Source organism: Callionymus lyra, chromosome 3 (genome assembly GCF_982586985.1).
Source record: "Callionymus lyra chromosome 3, fCalLyr1.hap1.1, whole genome shotgun sequence".
NCBI classification, from domain to species: Eukaryota; Metazoa; Chordata; class Actinopteri; order Syngnathiformes; family Callionymidae; genus Callionymus; species Callionymus lyra.
The window spans coordinates 14,923,760-14,941,752 of record NC_141820.1 but is presented as its reverse complement, the minus strand read 5'-3'; the positions used below and the strand labels follow the sequence as shown (position 1 = coordinate 14,941,752).

Here is a 17,993-nt window from a genome sequence, read left to right as displayed (position 1 = left end):
AAATATTTCTTCCCTCAAAGCACGATCAAAATTAATCCGAACTGTAACTCAATGTATTAATATTAAACATTTCCCATTTATATGTTAGTCGAGACATTTTAATATCAGCTCAGTCCAGCATTTCCGCTACTTCCCTGCCGTGTTTTTGTTCTGTTCTACACGGCAAAACACACACCTGACACGTGTACAATACTTTTTTTTCACTACGATAGAAGTCATATTGAATTTGTTAAGAAGTCAAAGTTGACCTTAATCCAGTCCAATGCTAATTCCCAGCAAACTCTTAGAGTCTTTGTCACGTCAAGGTCTGGTGAGTTGCTTTAACATTTGAATAATGGAATATAATAATCCTTTTCTCGGAGCCACCAAAAGTCAGGCGGCCTTCGGCGTTCAATGTAGAATCGTGTCGTCAGGTTGTGACTTATTACTTTAATCAGACTCGCCTGAATAGCGACAATGAATTACAGTAAAGTTCTAAAAAAAAAAAAAGGTCTATTTGTCCCAATGAAATAATTATCTTGACCATAAGAGCCACTCCGGGTGTGGAGCCGGTCGCTCTCTTCCTCCCAGAACTACCACCACTAAGGCTTCAGAAGAAGAAGTAATTGAAAACGGGGGGGAATCTTTGTGCACTGGCTTAATGGAGCTGTCTTGCCCTTCGCCGCAAAGAAGGGTTAATAACTTTTTCTTTTTTCTTCCACTTCCATTACCCTCCGAGATTGCCTTCAGGTGAGTAAAGAGGCAGTTCTGGACGAGGGTAGTGGTCATGTGTTCTCTTATCTCAACTCTCCCTGCAGACGCCTCACCTGCGTCCATATACATGGAGAGTAAGAGCGAGTGTGCAAAGATACTTTCCGTCGAGCTAATGAGTGTTCGGCAGATGGTGGATCCTTGACTGGCAACCGGTATTTAACGTGCCGGGTCACGTACTTCGCTCTTTCGAAAAGGCTTGTTTTACACGTGAACTTTCCGATGCTACTTTTTCATCTCAACAAACTCACCCACGCCGTGATAATAATTGTTTTTTTTGAAAAGAAAAAAGCTAATTATCTTCTCTCCTGGTTTCTCTGCTTTGAACCCACACTGTATGTGTTCTCCCTGTAAAGTAATCTTTTCTAAGTAGCAGTAGATGTTTTATAGTTTCTAACTGTCCTCTGGTTCATAATCTCTATTTCTCAGATCTATTCAGTTTATATAGGTTAGTAAGTAAGTAAGTAAGTAAGTAATATTTATTTATATAGCGCTTTTCGAGACCAGGGTCACAAAGCGCTTAAACAATCAAAACAATACTCAAAAAAGTACATAATTTAAAGATCAAGATAATACTGAGAACAACACAGGAGTTCCAGAAAATCAAGGAAAAGCCTGAACAAATAGAAACGTCTTAAGATGTTTCTTGAAGGAGTCAGTAGATCCATCAAGTTAGGTAGAACTTTATTTATTTAAATTGTTTATATATTATTATTATTATTATTATGGATTATTTAATATATATATATATATATATATATATATATATATATATATATATATATATATATATATATATATTATATGATATATTATCTAATTAATAGGGGTCTGAAAAATATACACATTTACCGCTCCATGGTGATTTTATTTCTTTTACAATACTTTAATGGTATTTACTAGCTCTGTGTTTTTTTTTCTTTGCTTTCAAATAAAATATTAAAAAATATATACATATATATCTTTTAAGCCTAGACATCAGTGTTGGATAAAACCTCAACTATTATCATGTTTGTCTCAACATCTTTCATCAAATCCGAAAACCAGTTGTTTAATGAAGAATCTGATCCAGCCTTACACCCCAGCTCGGGCTCTGAGGTCTGTGGATCAGAATCTACTTATGGTTCCTGAACACGGTTCAGGACCAGAGGAGAGAAATCCTTCCAGACTGTTGCTCCTAAGCTTTGGAACGATCTTCCTCTCTCTCTGCGCTTGATGGATCTACTGACTCCTTTAAGAAACATCTTAAGACGTTTCTATTTGTTCAGGCTTTTCCTTGAATTTCTCGAACTCCTGTGTTGTTCTCAGTATTATCTTTATCTTTAAAGTATGTACCTTTTTGAGTATTGTTTTGATTGTTTAAGCGCTTTGTGACCCTGGTCTCGAAAAGCGCTATATAAATAAATAATACTTACTTACTTACTTACTTACAATAACAGTCCTTTACTTCATCTACACAAACAAGTACTTCCTAATGTCCCGACGACGCTTCATTCTTGTCCTGAAAGCTCGGAGCATTAATGCGCTCAAGTGCTCGTTCGCATCTAGACGTCCATTAACGCGACGGTGTCGGTGGACGAGTCTATAAATAAACGTCAGTCACATTCAATATGGCGGCACATTATCGTGCCTGTTTAAATTAATAACCACTACTTTAAAGTACTCATTAATGCCACTGATATAACCCTGGAGATGCGTAATGTGTTGCTCTGTTGTTTCACTTCACAAGTGTTTTCGATGTTTGCTAATTAGACCTTTAAAAACTCCCACTGGCTGTTGAGACGTTTCTCAGATGTACCTGCAAGAGATTTGAGCCGAGAGCGAGTATTTGAATAATCAAAATCATCAGTGGGATGTAGGATCACTGCATTTGAACCTTTATTAGGCGCTTAAATGAAACGTTTCCCTCTTAATTTCAACCCAAGTTTATACTTTTCTGCTTCCATTTTGTTTTTTCAAGCCCATTGTCTGTCACTAGAATCTGACTGAGGATGAGCTGATACACTTTTTAAAAAGGTTTCCATGGTAACTAAATACAGACACCTGCTCTACAAGAGCTTGATGGTCGAGTCTCATCACGTCATCATATTGAAAATACCACCTGTCATCGAAAGTACAGTTAAAGTAATCGCTCTTTTTAAACGTGAACTAAAATTCATGAGCCGATCGGAAAACAAATACATGTATAGAGTTAGCAGGTAAAATACAGATAGAAATGCAACCAGAATCCAAAATTGATACACATATTGATATTGATATCTATAGCGAAATATTTTTCACGTTAAAATTTGAAAATAACAATGATAATATTTTGAAGAAAGAGTATTGTTGTATTTTATTTTATAATTGTTAGTTTTTTATGGTTTATATATCAGTAGAGTATATGTTAAATCAAATAATTTGATGTTAAAATTAACATGAAAATATTATCAACTTCCGTCCGCTAGATGGCAGCATTCGTTATGACCTCCGCAGCTGAAAGTTTGATTTCCTGTGGGAACCTGACGATGACTGAGGATGAGAGGATAGTATACGGTTGGCTCCAGCAGTGTTTTTAAGGCTGATGTTTAGACATATTTTGTCATTCAGTTCTATTACTTCAACCGCAAGACAATAAAAAATAATTGAGAAAATGATGCAAGTATATGGTATCGAATCGTACCGTAGGCTGAATATATCGTATCACTCAGTAACATAATTGATCGCAGTATTGATTACATGCAAAAAAAATACATTTCAAAATCAACAAGTTGGAACTTAAGGACAGTATTTCATTGGCCTTGACTAAACATTTGGGTAAAACTGTCCTTAAACCTGTGTAATTGATGTGTTTTTTGGTCTTGAAGTTGTATTTTTAAAAGTCTTAAATAGTCTTGAACTTCATCTGAAGATGTGTGGGTACAGTAGGTGTCTTTAAGTTTTAGACTTAAACCGTTAAGTGCCGTTTTAGGAACTAAACCCATCACTAGAATGAAGTAGGTGATCAGCCGCCTTAAGTTAAGTTAAGTATTGGGTGCAAACACAAAATGGTCAGCTGTGGGCGAGGCCGACACAAGCTGTCACTCCCCCCCCCGACCAGCATGGGATGTGACATTTGCCAAATCTTGAGGGAGCTCCGAGAATAACCAGAGACCGAGCGTCCGAAAACCGATGACCTCAGACTCAGAAGATGAGCCTCATTTCTTTATCGGTAACCTTGACGATTCCTGAGGAATCGTCGGAGCGGAACCGGAGCGAAAGCAGATCAAGGAAATGATTTGAGGCGAAAAAACGTAGAGGGAGGGAACTTGACCCAGTTACAGGATGATAGTGTTGTCGATGGGATGGATGGGGCTCACACCGAGGGTTGGGGACACGCTGGGCCATCTGGCACTTCTGTAATTGGGTTGTGGTTTCTACACCTGACTGATGCGCCTCCGAAGACGGATCCGATCCGCCGTCGCAGTGATGGTCGGAATCGGGGATCATTTCCCGAGATGAAAAAGAAGTTGTTGGTCAGACGGCGAAGGCTGACATCGTAGTCCTTCTTCACCATCTTTATATGGACGTACATTTTTGCTTAAAGGTCCAAAAAGAAAGGGATTACTTTAGTCAACATGAGGGTGAATTTTGGATGAACGATCACTTTTAAAAGACGATCTTTCCTTCCATTTGTGTTCTTATCTTCTATTATTTTTCTCAATAGTTTTTCTATCATCCATCCATCCATTCATCCATTCATCCATCCATCCATCCATCCATCCATCCATCCATCCATCCATCCATCCATCCATCCATCCATCCATCCATCCATCCATCCATCCGTTCATCCGTCCATCCGTCCATCCGTCCATCCATCCATCCATCCATCCATCCATCCATCCATCCATCCATCCATCCGTCCATCCGTCCATCCGTCCATCCGTCCATCCGTCCATCCGTTCATCCGTCCATCTGTCTATCCATCCATCCATCCATCCATCCATCCATCCATCCATCCATCCATCCATCCATCCATCCATCCATCCATCCATCCATCCATCCATCCAATAATTCAAATACATCAATAGCAAGGTATGCGCTTTCTTAGTGTTTCCTAAACTGTTATTTTTGTATTGTTTTTTTTATTTATTTATACATCTGGAGAAGCCAGGGAGGTCGTTCTCCTTGACCCTGGGAAAACGCAAGGGATACCACACATTTGTTTTCGGGGTCACCTTGACCCCTGAAGATAACACAAGGATGATTTACTCGAGAGGTTCAAATAAGAAAAATAAATAAATGAGATACAAATACTGCGAATAATTCCAATTAATCTTGTTTGAAATATTTTATTGTCCCTTTAACGTACGTGCACATACTAGCGTCATTTTTGTCCGACCGTGACAGATTCTGAAAAACGACTCAAAAGCTGCTTTGTGGTAAAATAAAGACAAAAATGTCTGAGGACTTGCAACTTGTATAATACTTGACGGAGCTTTAATTTAAGTTGAAACGCTTCTTAAAATGAGACAAAGAAAATGAGCCTATTCGCTGTTGAACTTCTAATAATAAGGTGTGCGACCGTTTTAGGTCTTTTCTGGCCAAAAACTTAAAACCCGGCTCAGTCCAGACACAGTTCTGTTGAGCCAAAACAAGCAGGACTCCTGTAGCATCTGTGAGGGAACCAAGAAGACTCAAGTGACCTCTATAGATAGAGATGTTTAGTTTCTATTCGTCTCCCATGAGTCTCATCTCCATAAGTTCTCCGGCTTGTATTTCACAAGGTTCTCTGTGTGTTTTCGTCGTCACAGTAGAAATAAACATCCGAGTGAACGTCCCTTGTTTTTCCCCCCCGAGCCGGAGCCTCCCACGAGTTCTCGAACGCACCGGTGAACGTCCTGTGTTGAAGTATCTCTGTCGTCGGCGGCCTCGCCTCGCCTCGGCCCCCGCACTGACCTCGCAGCTTTTCAAAAGAGAACCCAGAGGGCGGCGCAGCAGAGAGTGTGGGCGTGTGTTCGGTCCAGGTCTAGAGAAAGATCTGCACCCATGATCCGTTCACCAGGAGGTTCATTAGACTCTTAACGTTTCAATGCTCCTTATTGAGAGTCTTTTGTACAGTCGGGCTTATCATTCAGAGATAGAGACTGTGAAGGCATTTTAACTCGGAGGTTTGGAGAATAATATTAATTCAAATAGTGTTTTATACACAATATAATAAATCTGACTGGATTTAGATTTTTGTTAGGTTAAAATAAAGTCTTTGGAAAGTGTTTTCAACTATAATCCATCTATTTTCAACTATAATAAAACATTTTAAAACTTTAAACAAAGAATTTTTGACAATAAACAAACAATTTTTAATTATAATCCAACAATTTTCAACTTTAAACAATTTTCAACTGTAATCAAACTATTTTCAACATAATAAAACAATTTTAAACTATAATCAAACAATTTTCCACTATAATCAAACCATTTTCAAATATAATAAAACTATTTTAAACTATAATCAAACAATTTTCAACTTTAAACAAACAATTTTCAACTTTAAACAAACAATTTTCAATTATAATCAAACAATTTTCAACTTAATCAAACAATTTTCAACTATAATAAAACAATTTTAAACTATAAACAAACAATTTTCAACTATAATCAAACAATTTTCAACTTTAAACAAACAATTTTCAACTATAATAAAACAATTTTAAACTATAAACAAACAATTTTCAACTTTAAACAAACAATTTTCAAATTAAACAAACAATTTTAAACTTTAAACAAACACTTTTCAACTATAATAAAACATTTTAAAACTTTAAACAAAGAATTTTTGACTATAAACAAACTATTTTTAACTATAATCCAACAATTTTCAACTTTAAACAATTTTCAACTATAATCAAACAATTTTCAACATAATAAAACAATTTTAAACTATAATCAAACAATTTTCAACATAATAAAACAATTTTCAACTATAATCAAACAATTTTCAACTTTAAACAATTTTCAACTATAATCAAACAATTTTCAACTTTAAACAATTTTCAACTATAATCAAACAATTTTCATATTTAATCAAACAATTTTCAACTTTAAACAAACAATTTTTATATATAATCAAACAAGTTTTCAACTTTAAACAAACAATTTTCAACTTTGATCAAACAATTTTCAACTATAATCAAACAATTTTCAACTGTAATCAAACAATTCAATTGAAAATCGTTTGATAACGGTCTAATAATGTTTAGATGAGAGAACAGAGTATACATATACTATGTAAGTGTATATAGTTAAACCTTGGCAGAGGTGATTAGATCAAAATCATGGTCATAACAAAAGTATTGCTGCTCATAAATGTAATGGCTTCATATATAATCTTGAGTTTGTTTTGCTGTAAGTGTGCGACAGATGAAGACAACAGTGAATTGTTGCCAGGACTTAAATGTCACACTCGTAACAATTGGAAATCTGACCGGAGTCGATACTGACGCCTTTTCAAAATCTCCACAGAACTGTATTGACTTCCCTGCTGCCGATAACGTTTAAGTGTTGAATGGAGGTTTTAATTAAGGAGCTGCTTGTCAGTCAGTGTGAGTCTCAATTGAGACTTTTGTCGATACTGAAGGAAAAATGTTCATGTTGCGAGAGTGAGTCGATTTGACAGCCCGTTGTGTGCAGACGTCGATACGCTCTTAATCTGGAAATTGTACGACAGCGTTGGCTTGTGTGTGTTTGTGGCACAACCAGGATTATTGTTGTGATCGTTAATGTTCATTTGATTCATTTTCATCTTGTCATCGTTCATTAAATGTTTGTTTTTAACAAATCTAGTCATAAACTTTTAGTTTTCTAGAAATAATTGAGCTACAATCGTAGATTTTCTTACTATAAAAGACAACTTTCAACTATAATCAGAACAATTTTCAACTATAATAAAACAATTTTCAACTATAATAAAACAATTTTCAACTTTAAACTATAATCTAACTATTTTAACTTTTACTCAAACAATTTTCATCTATAATTAAACCATTTTTCAACTTGAATTAAACAATTTTCCAACTTTAACAAATTTCCGTCTTTAACTTAACCTTTTATAAACTTTAATTAGACAATTTTTCGACTTTAATCAAACACATTTTTGTCTTTAATTAAAAAAAATGTCAACTTTAATCTAACAAATTTTCGTCTTTAACTAAACAATTTTTATTTTAATCAAACAATATTCAACTATAATCAAACAATTTTCAACGATAATCAAACAATTTTTATCTATAATGAAACAATTTTCAACTATAAACAAACTTTTCAACTTTATATAAACAATTTTCCAACTTTAATCTAACAAATGTTCAACTTTAACTCAACAATTTTTACTTTAATCAAACAAATTTCAAATCTCGTCAAAAAATGTAAACAGTAATCAAACAATTTTCCTCATAATATTGATTTCAGACTATAGTTTATAGTTTTCTTTTAATATGATTAATGTTTATAATGTAGGAATTATTTATATCATGTTATTATTCATTTCCTTGAGAGTAGCCTTAAAGTTATTTAGTACGTAACCTGCTCAGGTGTGTTTCTCCTTCACGGCAGTCGTGAATGAGACGTTAGAATCTGTGCTTGTTCTGCAAAAGTACTTTATAAATACAAGTTACTTACTTACTTGTCGACCTGCAGCAACAGTCCTGAGCTCCACTCGTCTGAGCATTGATATGAAAAACACTTGATGATCCGCGAGGATACAAATTGCTTCTCTGCCTCCACAGAAGTAAATTTATACTCAAAGAAACACAGATTGAAAGTCAGCTCTTCAGTGTTTTTAAGTCGATGACATTACCATGAATTGCTTCGAGGTCCACGGACTCGTTTAAATCGTTACCTTTAAAACTTTGAATAACAGTTTCACGCTGATATCCAGGCACTCACACAAACACGCCGCTGAAGAGTGAAGGTTGTCGTCGGTGCGGCTTTTATTAGGATGTTCTTCTCCTATAGATCATGAAATATACTATAAAGAAACGTGTTTTATCCTTGGAGAGATACACAAATATGACCATGTCCCCTCTTTGAAAATAGTCACACAAAAACTCTATTTTGGCCTTTGACTTTGACTTAAATGATACAAGAACCAGGGGCCTCATGTACTGAGAAGTTCGTAGATCTTCTACTAAATATGGTCCAGAAGATGGTGCAGCACAGAAATATTTTGGAGGTTTAAATCTGAGCGCGACACGAATTTAGACACTTTTCATTCGTACATCCCGATCAACGTAGAATTAATCGCAGACTGGTTCGTCCCTTTCCACGCCCTTTATATTCGTTCATTTAAATTCATTCATTGCTGACATGGATCACATGCTTACATTTAAATAGTGCATACGAGCTCCTGGTGTAAATATAATATAGAATATTGATAATGTTTATATTTTATATACACAGTTATTAACGCAAATACTATTTTATTTAACAGATGTTTTTTTTTATTACCAGATTTATTACCATATAAAGGAATTTCAAACAATTTTAGGGAAGAAATATTATCTGATTTTTTTTTCGTTGTGAGTGTTGGTTATTTTGTTGTTTTCCGTCTTACCTTTTGACAAATCTGTAACAAAATAATAATAAAAAATAAATTATTTTCAAATTAAAATCAAACAAACATTAAAAAAAAGTACAAACAACAATTTGACAATTATTATATTTTTTACTTAAAAAAAAAAAAAAAAGTTAATTTAAAGAGTATTATGAATATGTGAAAAAAAACATAAAATAACATAAAAATTATTATTATTATTATTATTATTATGTCTACGACAAGTTTAGTTTTACTTACTAATGGCTTTATGACATTAGTCACAGAATGACTATAATCAAACCATTTTTTAACTATAATCAAACAATTTTCTTATTTAACCAAATAATTTTCAACTATAATCAAACTATTTTCTTCTTTAATCAAACAATTTTCAACTGAAATCAAACTATTTTCTTAAAGCCTATATATATATATAATGAAAAAAGCAGACATCTCACCTCTAGTGCTGGTGTTGAAAACATGTTTTTCACCTGATCTACTCTCACATGTATCCCTTCAAACGGTTACTATTCGACTTCCGAAAACTTAGTTCATCTTCAGTCGACAGTATCTTTCTACTGAATCATTGCAGAGCTGCTGCAGTAACACCTGCGACGATGAAGTTCACTTTTCCTTAAATAAACACACCTGTTATTCACGGAGAGCCGCGATAAACCAACGGACCTTCTGATCTCCGCTCAATATAAAGCTCCTTTTTTTTTTTGGTGTCGACTCGTGAACAAAAAGCTGGTGTCAATTGAGCGTCTGGCCGCGTGGACGCCTACAGTCTGTGTTGCAGGAGCGTCATAAATAATCATGCTGTCTTTGCTCTGCGATGTTAATCAGGAGTTTAAGCAATGACTGAGTAGCTTTGTTCAGGTACCAGTGTGCCGGCCAATTTATTCTGGATCCCAGCTGATGTTTACTCAGGCTAAGCCAGCAGCTGGTCACACGGTTTGCGTCGACTCACTCGTCTGACTGAAGGAGATTGTGTGGCCGACGTGCATCTGTCGTCGCGGAATAAGCGGAAAAATAAGGGTGAACAAAAAAAAAAGAAATAACAGTTTATTTTGTTTGTCTTTGATTTCCAGCGTTTGCCTAGCTGCTCAGCACCGGCGCCATGAATGAGAGTCGAAGGGAGGCGTTGGCGGCGGCGGCGCCCGCGCCCACCTCCTCCTCGTCCTCCACATCTGGCTTCAACACCACCAACAACGAGGGTCCGGGCGCGGGACAGAAGGACGAGGCCTTCTCCAAGTTGAAGGACAAGTTCATGAACGAGCTCAACAAAATACCACGTGAGTGGCCGAACTTTTACCATCCAAACGAGATGACGCCGGTCTATGGAAAGTCCGGCGTTTGTGATGATTTTTTTAAGATTGCCGCCAGCCGTGCGTCCTCAGAAGTATAAAGCAAGAAACAATGGACAAAACAGGAAGTGTCCTCACAAAATAAAGTGTTACAAGAGGGGATTGATATATATTTCACTGAAAAAAAATGAGCTGATTTGACATGAAATTATAAACACAGCATAGTATCCAAAAACTTTCATCATTCAAGACTTTATTATGTTTCACAGCAAAACAGGAATTGAAATCATGTCTCTTGAGTAAAGACACTTGTGTCCTAATTTTGATTTGGCAGAAGAATTGTCAGATAAACCAAGTTTTTCTTTCAGTCGCTTTATTGTTTGATGACCATAAAGTGCAATCGGGATAGAAAATTTAATGGTTGAATTAAATACAAACCTTTTTTGAACATCTTTTTTTTATTTTTATGAATGGAACGAGTGGATCTGTTTTTTTACGAATTAATTGAAATCAATAATTTTATATTGAAATGGTTATATAATATGGCAATATTGTTTAATTTTAAAAAGAGAGAAAAAAATTCAAAATAAATGACTGTGAAAAATGCTTTTTTACTCATAGTTTGATATTTTTATTCAATTATTGAAAAAGTACTGAAAAATAAAATAAAATAAATTCAGCACGTCAGTTAATTTGTAGCCTTTTAAATGAAATACTTTCTCAAACCAACGTTTAATATTTAAAAGTGATTTAAAGGCTACAAATTAAATTAAACAGAATAGAAAAAAATACGATTTAAAATGCATTTTATTTAGAAAAAAATACATTTTTAAATTCAATTATTCAACCTCTCACTATGGGAAATATTGAAGTCAATTATTTAAAACAAAACAAACATTTGAAATGTTATATTCAACCGTTCAATTACCTGATGTCACTCATATACTTTCGTATTATAGAAACACAATCGACTGTGATGGAAAATGAATTTACTTCTTTGACCATAAACATGTGCACCAGGTAGTAACTAGTAACCAGGAAGTGACTAGCACGAATTTAAAAAAAAAAGGGAAAGAAAAGCCTATTAAATGTCATTGTGTTCCTCAAGTGTGCCAGCAGGGGGGCCGAGAGCAAACGACTCCATCATCATCAAACTGAATGGAAAAGCAAATCAGCGACATTGTTCGACTCAATGACTCGACTGTAGCAGATCGTTGCTCGCGCACACGAAAAAAACAAACAAATACCACCTTTAATATCCCAGTAATGCATTAATCCTGTAGTTTAACATATGATTGCCAAGTTAAAACCTTCTTTTATATCATATTTAAGCCTTTTTTCTACTTGCACTCATACCCCCCCACAGACCCCCCCATGAGGAAGATTAGGTACAAACAAGCGTGTCATCCATGATGAATCATTCCCATCATGCTGCTTTCAGAGTCGCTCTTAGACTTCTAAATATAGACCACTAACTGGTATGACATTTGTGGCACATTTTCCCTCATCCCTGTGGAGCTAATGCTACATATGATATAGAGATATTTTCCAGGACCAGGAACCCACAGCGCTGAGGTTCACAGGATTGATTTTGTAGGTAGAGGTTTTTGTAGTTGTGTTGCTACCATCTGTGCAGTGGAGAATCCGGAATGTTTTTAAATAGTGGTGGTTTGTAGAAGAAGTTGTTGAGGTCATATGGTATATTGTCTTGTGTTCAATGCAAGGTTTCGAAAAGCATTATTGGTTTATGGGGGGGTTATGTTTTAAAAATCAAAATCAACAAGATAGTGACTGATTCGCCTCAACATTTCCCAAACTGTCCATTTTCCACATTCTCACCCAGTTTATACTCTCTTGGGAAAAAAAAAGAAATGAAAAAATTCTTAATGACTACTCACCCTGTCAGATGTAGTAAGTAAGTAAGTAAATCATTTTTATTTATATAGCTCTTTTCCAGACCAGGGTCACAAACTAGTACAGCTCCTCTGATCACGCTGCCTCCCCACTCCTGTCCATGAGTTTGTATGTTCTCCCCAGTGTTGCGTGGGTTTACTCCGGACACTCCGGTTTCCTCCCACAGTGCAAAAACATACAGAGGTTGAATCGGAACTTGGGGAAATTGTCCGAAGGTATGAGTGTGTCTTTGTGTTTCTTGCGACAGACTAGCATCCTGAAGTCTGAATAAAAAACTTCTATATCTGTAGTTAATGGAATGCAATATATAATAATAATAATAATAATTAATATAATACTGTATCTTGCAGTTTTATGTAGAAGACAGCATTAGCTAACAAGCTAAATAGCCATAGACAATCCTCAAGCATTGTACGTATTGACTTGAGAAAAGAAAGTAGCCCGTTTTTTGGACTCATTAAGTTGTGTCGGGTATCAGAACAATACATTTTCGGATTAGAATTGTAAATACATTTATGTGGCATAAGGAGCTCCATAAAGTCCAGGATGGTGTAGAGACGGTAGCTCTGACACAACGACGAAAAGATAGGAGAGTCAGAGGTTTTTTTTTTATCGGGAGTCACTTGGAAGGAAGAGATAGTAGTAGTAGAAGATATCAGTTCAGTTTATTTTAGGGTAAAGAGTCTAGTGAACACTTGGTGAACAGTCACCACGTTGGGTGAAGAATGCTAGAAATAGACGTGACAAGTAAAACGTGAAGAGAGGGAAAGAAAAAAAAGTTACTGGATGCGTTGAACGAGGACATGAAACGCTAGATGTGACTGTGAACGATAACCAAGTTAATTGACGATGGAGGCGACAACTCTATGGGAAATGAAAAGTGTTATCTTAATCCTTGTGTCCTTTTAAGATCTTTGTGTTTTTCTACTTTGATTTATGCTCTTTATATTTGCACTTTGTTATCGCCTTGCACTTTGTTGTTTTTATTTGCACTTTGTTCTTGCTTTAATGAAACTTCTGTATCTTCTGTCGTCTGTGGAAACTAATATCCTGAAGGAGATCTCCAGAGGGATTAATGAAGTCGATCTAATCTAATCTAAAAAATATCAAACACACAAAATAGTCAGAACAGAAGAAGTTTTTTTTTTTTTACCATCCAAACTAAGATCCAGTTGCCAAGTCAAAATAAGAGCCTTTGCATTTATTTGTGAAGATCTGGTCTGTTGTTCTAGGCCCACAGATGGATCCACGTAAATCGATCAAATCTATCGTAGACTATAGGATGATTTTTGTTTTCCCATAATATGACTATAAGACTGATGCGAAATTTCGGTGTCCTTGCAGTTGTTTTTCTATCTCTCCCAAATACAGACCATCATAAACTTTTTCGCCGACATCTTTGACCAAAAAAATGACTCATTATCACCCCCAGCTTACTGCGATATAACGTTTAAATGTGTTTTTTTTACCGCGGGACGGAAAAGTAAACGAAAGAAAGTCTGCCACATAAACGCACTTTCAAATGAGTTTTCTCACCTCTTCCACTCAATCAAAAGCAGTGAGTTTGCAACCGGCGCTGCCAGCGCTGATGATGAATGCCCAAAGACTTGTTTACCGCTCGGGATGTCGATACCGTCTGGAGAAATTTAACAATGAATGCATCGCAGGGGAAGCTTCTTGCTTAGCTTCTGCTTTCCCTGGGCTTCTGCTGACATATTTTTCTATTCAGCCCGTAAATCACTTCGGGCAGGTTTTGAGGTGGGGTCGCACCGCAGCGAAGCCCTTTTTGATTCCATCAGGATTTGCACGGATTTCTCCAAGGTTAGGAATATTTACTCCGTCAGTTCTGGGGGATAAAATACTAGATATTGACTTTGTATTTCAACCGTTTTACACAAATGGCTGACGATCAAGATGAAAGTGTGACTAGCTAATGTACATGCAGGACATAAGTAAGTAAGTAAGTAAGTAATATTTATTTATATAGCGCTTTTCCAGACCAGGGTCACAAAGCGCTTAAACAATCAAAACAATACTCAAAAAAGTATATACCTTAAAGATCAAGATAATACTGAGAACAACACAGGAGTTCCAGAAAATCAAGGAAAAGCCTGAACAAATAGAAACGTCTTAAGATGTTTCTTAAAGGAGTCAGTAGATCCATCAAGTGCAAAGAGAGAGGAAGATTGTTCCAAAGCTTAGGAGCAACAGCCTGAAAAGATTTCTCTCCTCTGGTCCTGAACCGTGTTCAGGAACCATAAGTAGATTCTGATCCACAGACCTCAGAGCCCGAGTTGGGGTGTAAGGCTGGATCAGATCAGTGATGTAAGGAGGAGTCTGACCATGAATAGCTCTGAAAGTAAGAACCAGAATTTTAAAGTTGATCCTGAAAGAAACTGGAAGCCAGTGAAGAGTTTTAAGGATCGGAGAAATGTGAGTTCTTCTACTAGAGCGGGTCAGAATTCTCCCTGCAGAGTTCTGAATCAACTGCAGGCGAGACAGCTCCTTCTTGTTAAGACATGAAAATAAACTGTTACAATAGTCCAGACGAGAAGAAACAAACGCATGGATTATTTATATATATATATATATATATATACATTATATATATAAGTGTATTACTTATATTTCTATTGTTAATACATTATTAATGAAGGGTTTGTAAGATAATTTGTTTTCTCAACTTGGTTCTGTTTCATGTGCGTAATGAAATGAATGGGTGTAGTTTTATGTGGGACTTTCTGGAAATGGGAAAATTGTCCATTTTCTTGGTTGAAATGACAGAAAATCCTGGAGTTTGTACATTTATTTTGTTATTTCCATCACTTAACTGAAAATTTGTTTTACAGTATATTTTGAATACACAAAAACATTGTTTTCAAAAAGCAATTACAAACTCAAAGAAAGGGTGAGGACAAAAACAATATTAAAATACAATAAAATAATACTAATAATATTAGGGAAAAAGTGCAATTTTTGTCTGTTCAAAAAAATAAAATAAAAAAGAAGCAATACCTTTACATGAGGATTACAAAATCGAAGAAATGCTTTTCTGACAAACAAAAGTTTAAAAAAGTATCATCATTCATTTTATTAAATTGGTTTTTAATCAGGCGTTTAATTAGCTTAATTGAGCCTGTAAAAAAGTATTTACAAAATAAAGAAAATACTTTGAAAAAACAACTTTTGATATACTTTAACATAAAGAACTACTTGTAGTTTTTGAAATAAAGAAACTAGCTTTAGGATTCAACTTTTATACTGCACAGTTGCAAAGGTTCAAATAGTCGACATCCAATTTAATTACTTGAGATATGAAGTCAAGAAAATCAACAAAAAACCAATAAACCTGTACAATGTCTCATTGAGCTGCTGCCTCCGAGCAAACTATGTTATTGAATTCCCTCTAAGTTTTGTAAACACCCAGAGCCTCACCTTCCAATAACAATTAACCTCTGAGGCATCGAGACCGTTTGATCCGTGACTGCCGGCCCGACCAGCCATTACTACTAATAACGTTGACATTTCCTGAGAAAGTGTTTTTCTTATTGACTTTCAAACAGCGAAATAAAGCTGTGTCGACTTTGAATACGAATAATAAGGTTGACCTGGTGATATTTCTTCTCGACCAACGCAATAATGCCATGTTTTTAATCACCTTAGACCAACTGGAAAAGCACTTTGACAGCGCATACCTTCGCCAAGAATCCAATTTCCAGTTACTTTAAATGACAATTCAGTCAGTAAACGACTTCCATGATTAGGGAATTGTGTCGACTCGCTGAAAAACGTCTTGATTGGAAATGGAACACATTTTGTCAACACATTTTTATGGAACTTATTGTGTTTATTTTCTGGTTTTATTGCTTATGCGTAAACCCAAGAGCATCAGCAGTTAGAAACCATTCAAGGAAAATCCTTCAAAACCTTCCTTTCTACACCGCTTTCTGTTCAATATTTCTCTCTCGTCCAATCAGAAATATTTCAAGAAATGGACAGAAAATGTACCTCCTTGGTTGAAGCATTAGATTTTTTCAACTACATTATAATAATGACGCAAATTGCATTCCGTCAATAAAAAAAAAGGTCATGTTAAATATTTACCACATTACTACCAAACCCCACAAAGACATCTCGAGTTTCGAGGAATTAAAATGGAATTGCGGTTGTTTAATTTTCTCTCCTCTTAATAAATAAAATGAATCATCCATCTCTGTTTGAATAGCTCTTAATGCTCTGAATAGTTAACGACTCAATATGACTGCTCTTTCCATTTATCCATCTATACATCTATTTTAAATTCTTCCTGCTGTCCTATTACGGAGCTCATTAGTCGCTCGTTTCCGGATTTTGAGCTGAAATATGCAGGATAGTAGAAGGAATACTAGCCGATGATAATGATAATAATGCTGCATCATCTAAATTTGTGGTTGTTAAAAATGAAACTATCAACACTGGCCACTGTGTATGTCCAGGATTGTCACCATTTACAATTTCTTTTTCCTTTTTTTTTTAAAGTACAATAACAATTTTTTCCTGTTATTCCTGTAAACTTTTTATAGATTAGATTAGATTAGAAATTAGCTTTCCAGTACACAGCATACATTTCATAAAAGAACAAAGTTCAAATAAGAAGCACAAAGTGCAAAGAGATAACAAAGTGCAAATATAAAGTGCATAGATCAAAGGAAATAACACAAGAAAAGGATTAAAACATAGAATAGAATCATCTTTTCACTCCACTCCTGCCCCTAAACTCAGAGTTATACAGTGTAATAGCACGAGGAATGAATGAGTCCCTGAGTCTATTTGTGTTGCATCTGGAGGAGTGACAGTGACTGTCATCATCCATGATGGACAGAAGCTTGTCCAGAGATCTCCTGTAATAAAAATCGGCAATTCGAAAGATTAAAAATGTTGTTTCTGGCAAACACCACATGCCAGAAAAGTCGAGCTGCAGTGTCACAAAAGCTCTGTTGCGCCTTTGCTACATGGTAACATGACACTCAGACTTCGAAAAAGTTACGTAATGAAGATCATCCATGTTGACCACCTTCATTTTTTTAAACTTCTACCAGTGATTCCATAATCATTACAGGAAAGACACAGTTTACAAAAGTTCTCTCTGTTCTTCAGCCATGTTGGAAAGAAATGCAACTGCCGTCTCTGTTTCACTTCTATTCAGCAGTTCTGCAGAGAGTTCTACTGCATGAGCCATAACAAGTTTTAGTTTTTTGAAATGAAGAAATGTTGTGCTGCTTAAATACGATAAAATAAATGTTTGAGTTTGCAGACCTCTGCCAAGCAGCTCTTATCACTTATCTATCGGTTATTATATCATATACTGTTGTTTCATCTTAATGAATGTATTCCTTTTTATCATTTGAATTATTATGTTAGTCAAATTCAAGTCTGCACACTGGACCAGAAGGGGGCAGCGTAGTATTGGGAAAAATCACTTGCAAAACATT

General features: G+C 35.5%; 1 protein-coding gene across 2 annotated transcripts in view; it reads left to right on the top strand.

The window, feature by feature from the left end:
* The window catches only part of syt1a (synaptotagmin Ia), a 172,088-nt gene that overhangs the window by 109,183 nt on the left and 44,912 nt on the right, over positions 1–17,993 (top strand). For both annotated transcript variants that reach the window (XM_087786560.1, XM_087786561.1), the window contains one exon: positions 10,393–10,596. In XM_087786560.1, coding sequence (XP_087642686.1) covers positions 10,422–10,596 — 175 coding nt within the window. In that variant the 5' untranslated portion in view covers positions 10,393–10,421. The remainder of the gene's footprint in view (positions 1–10,392; positions 10,597–17,993) is intronic.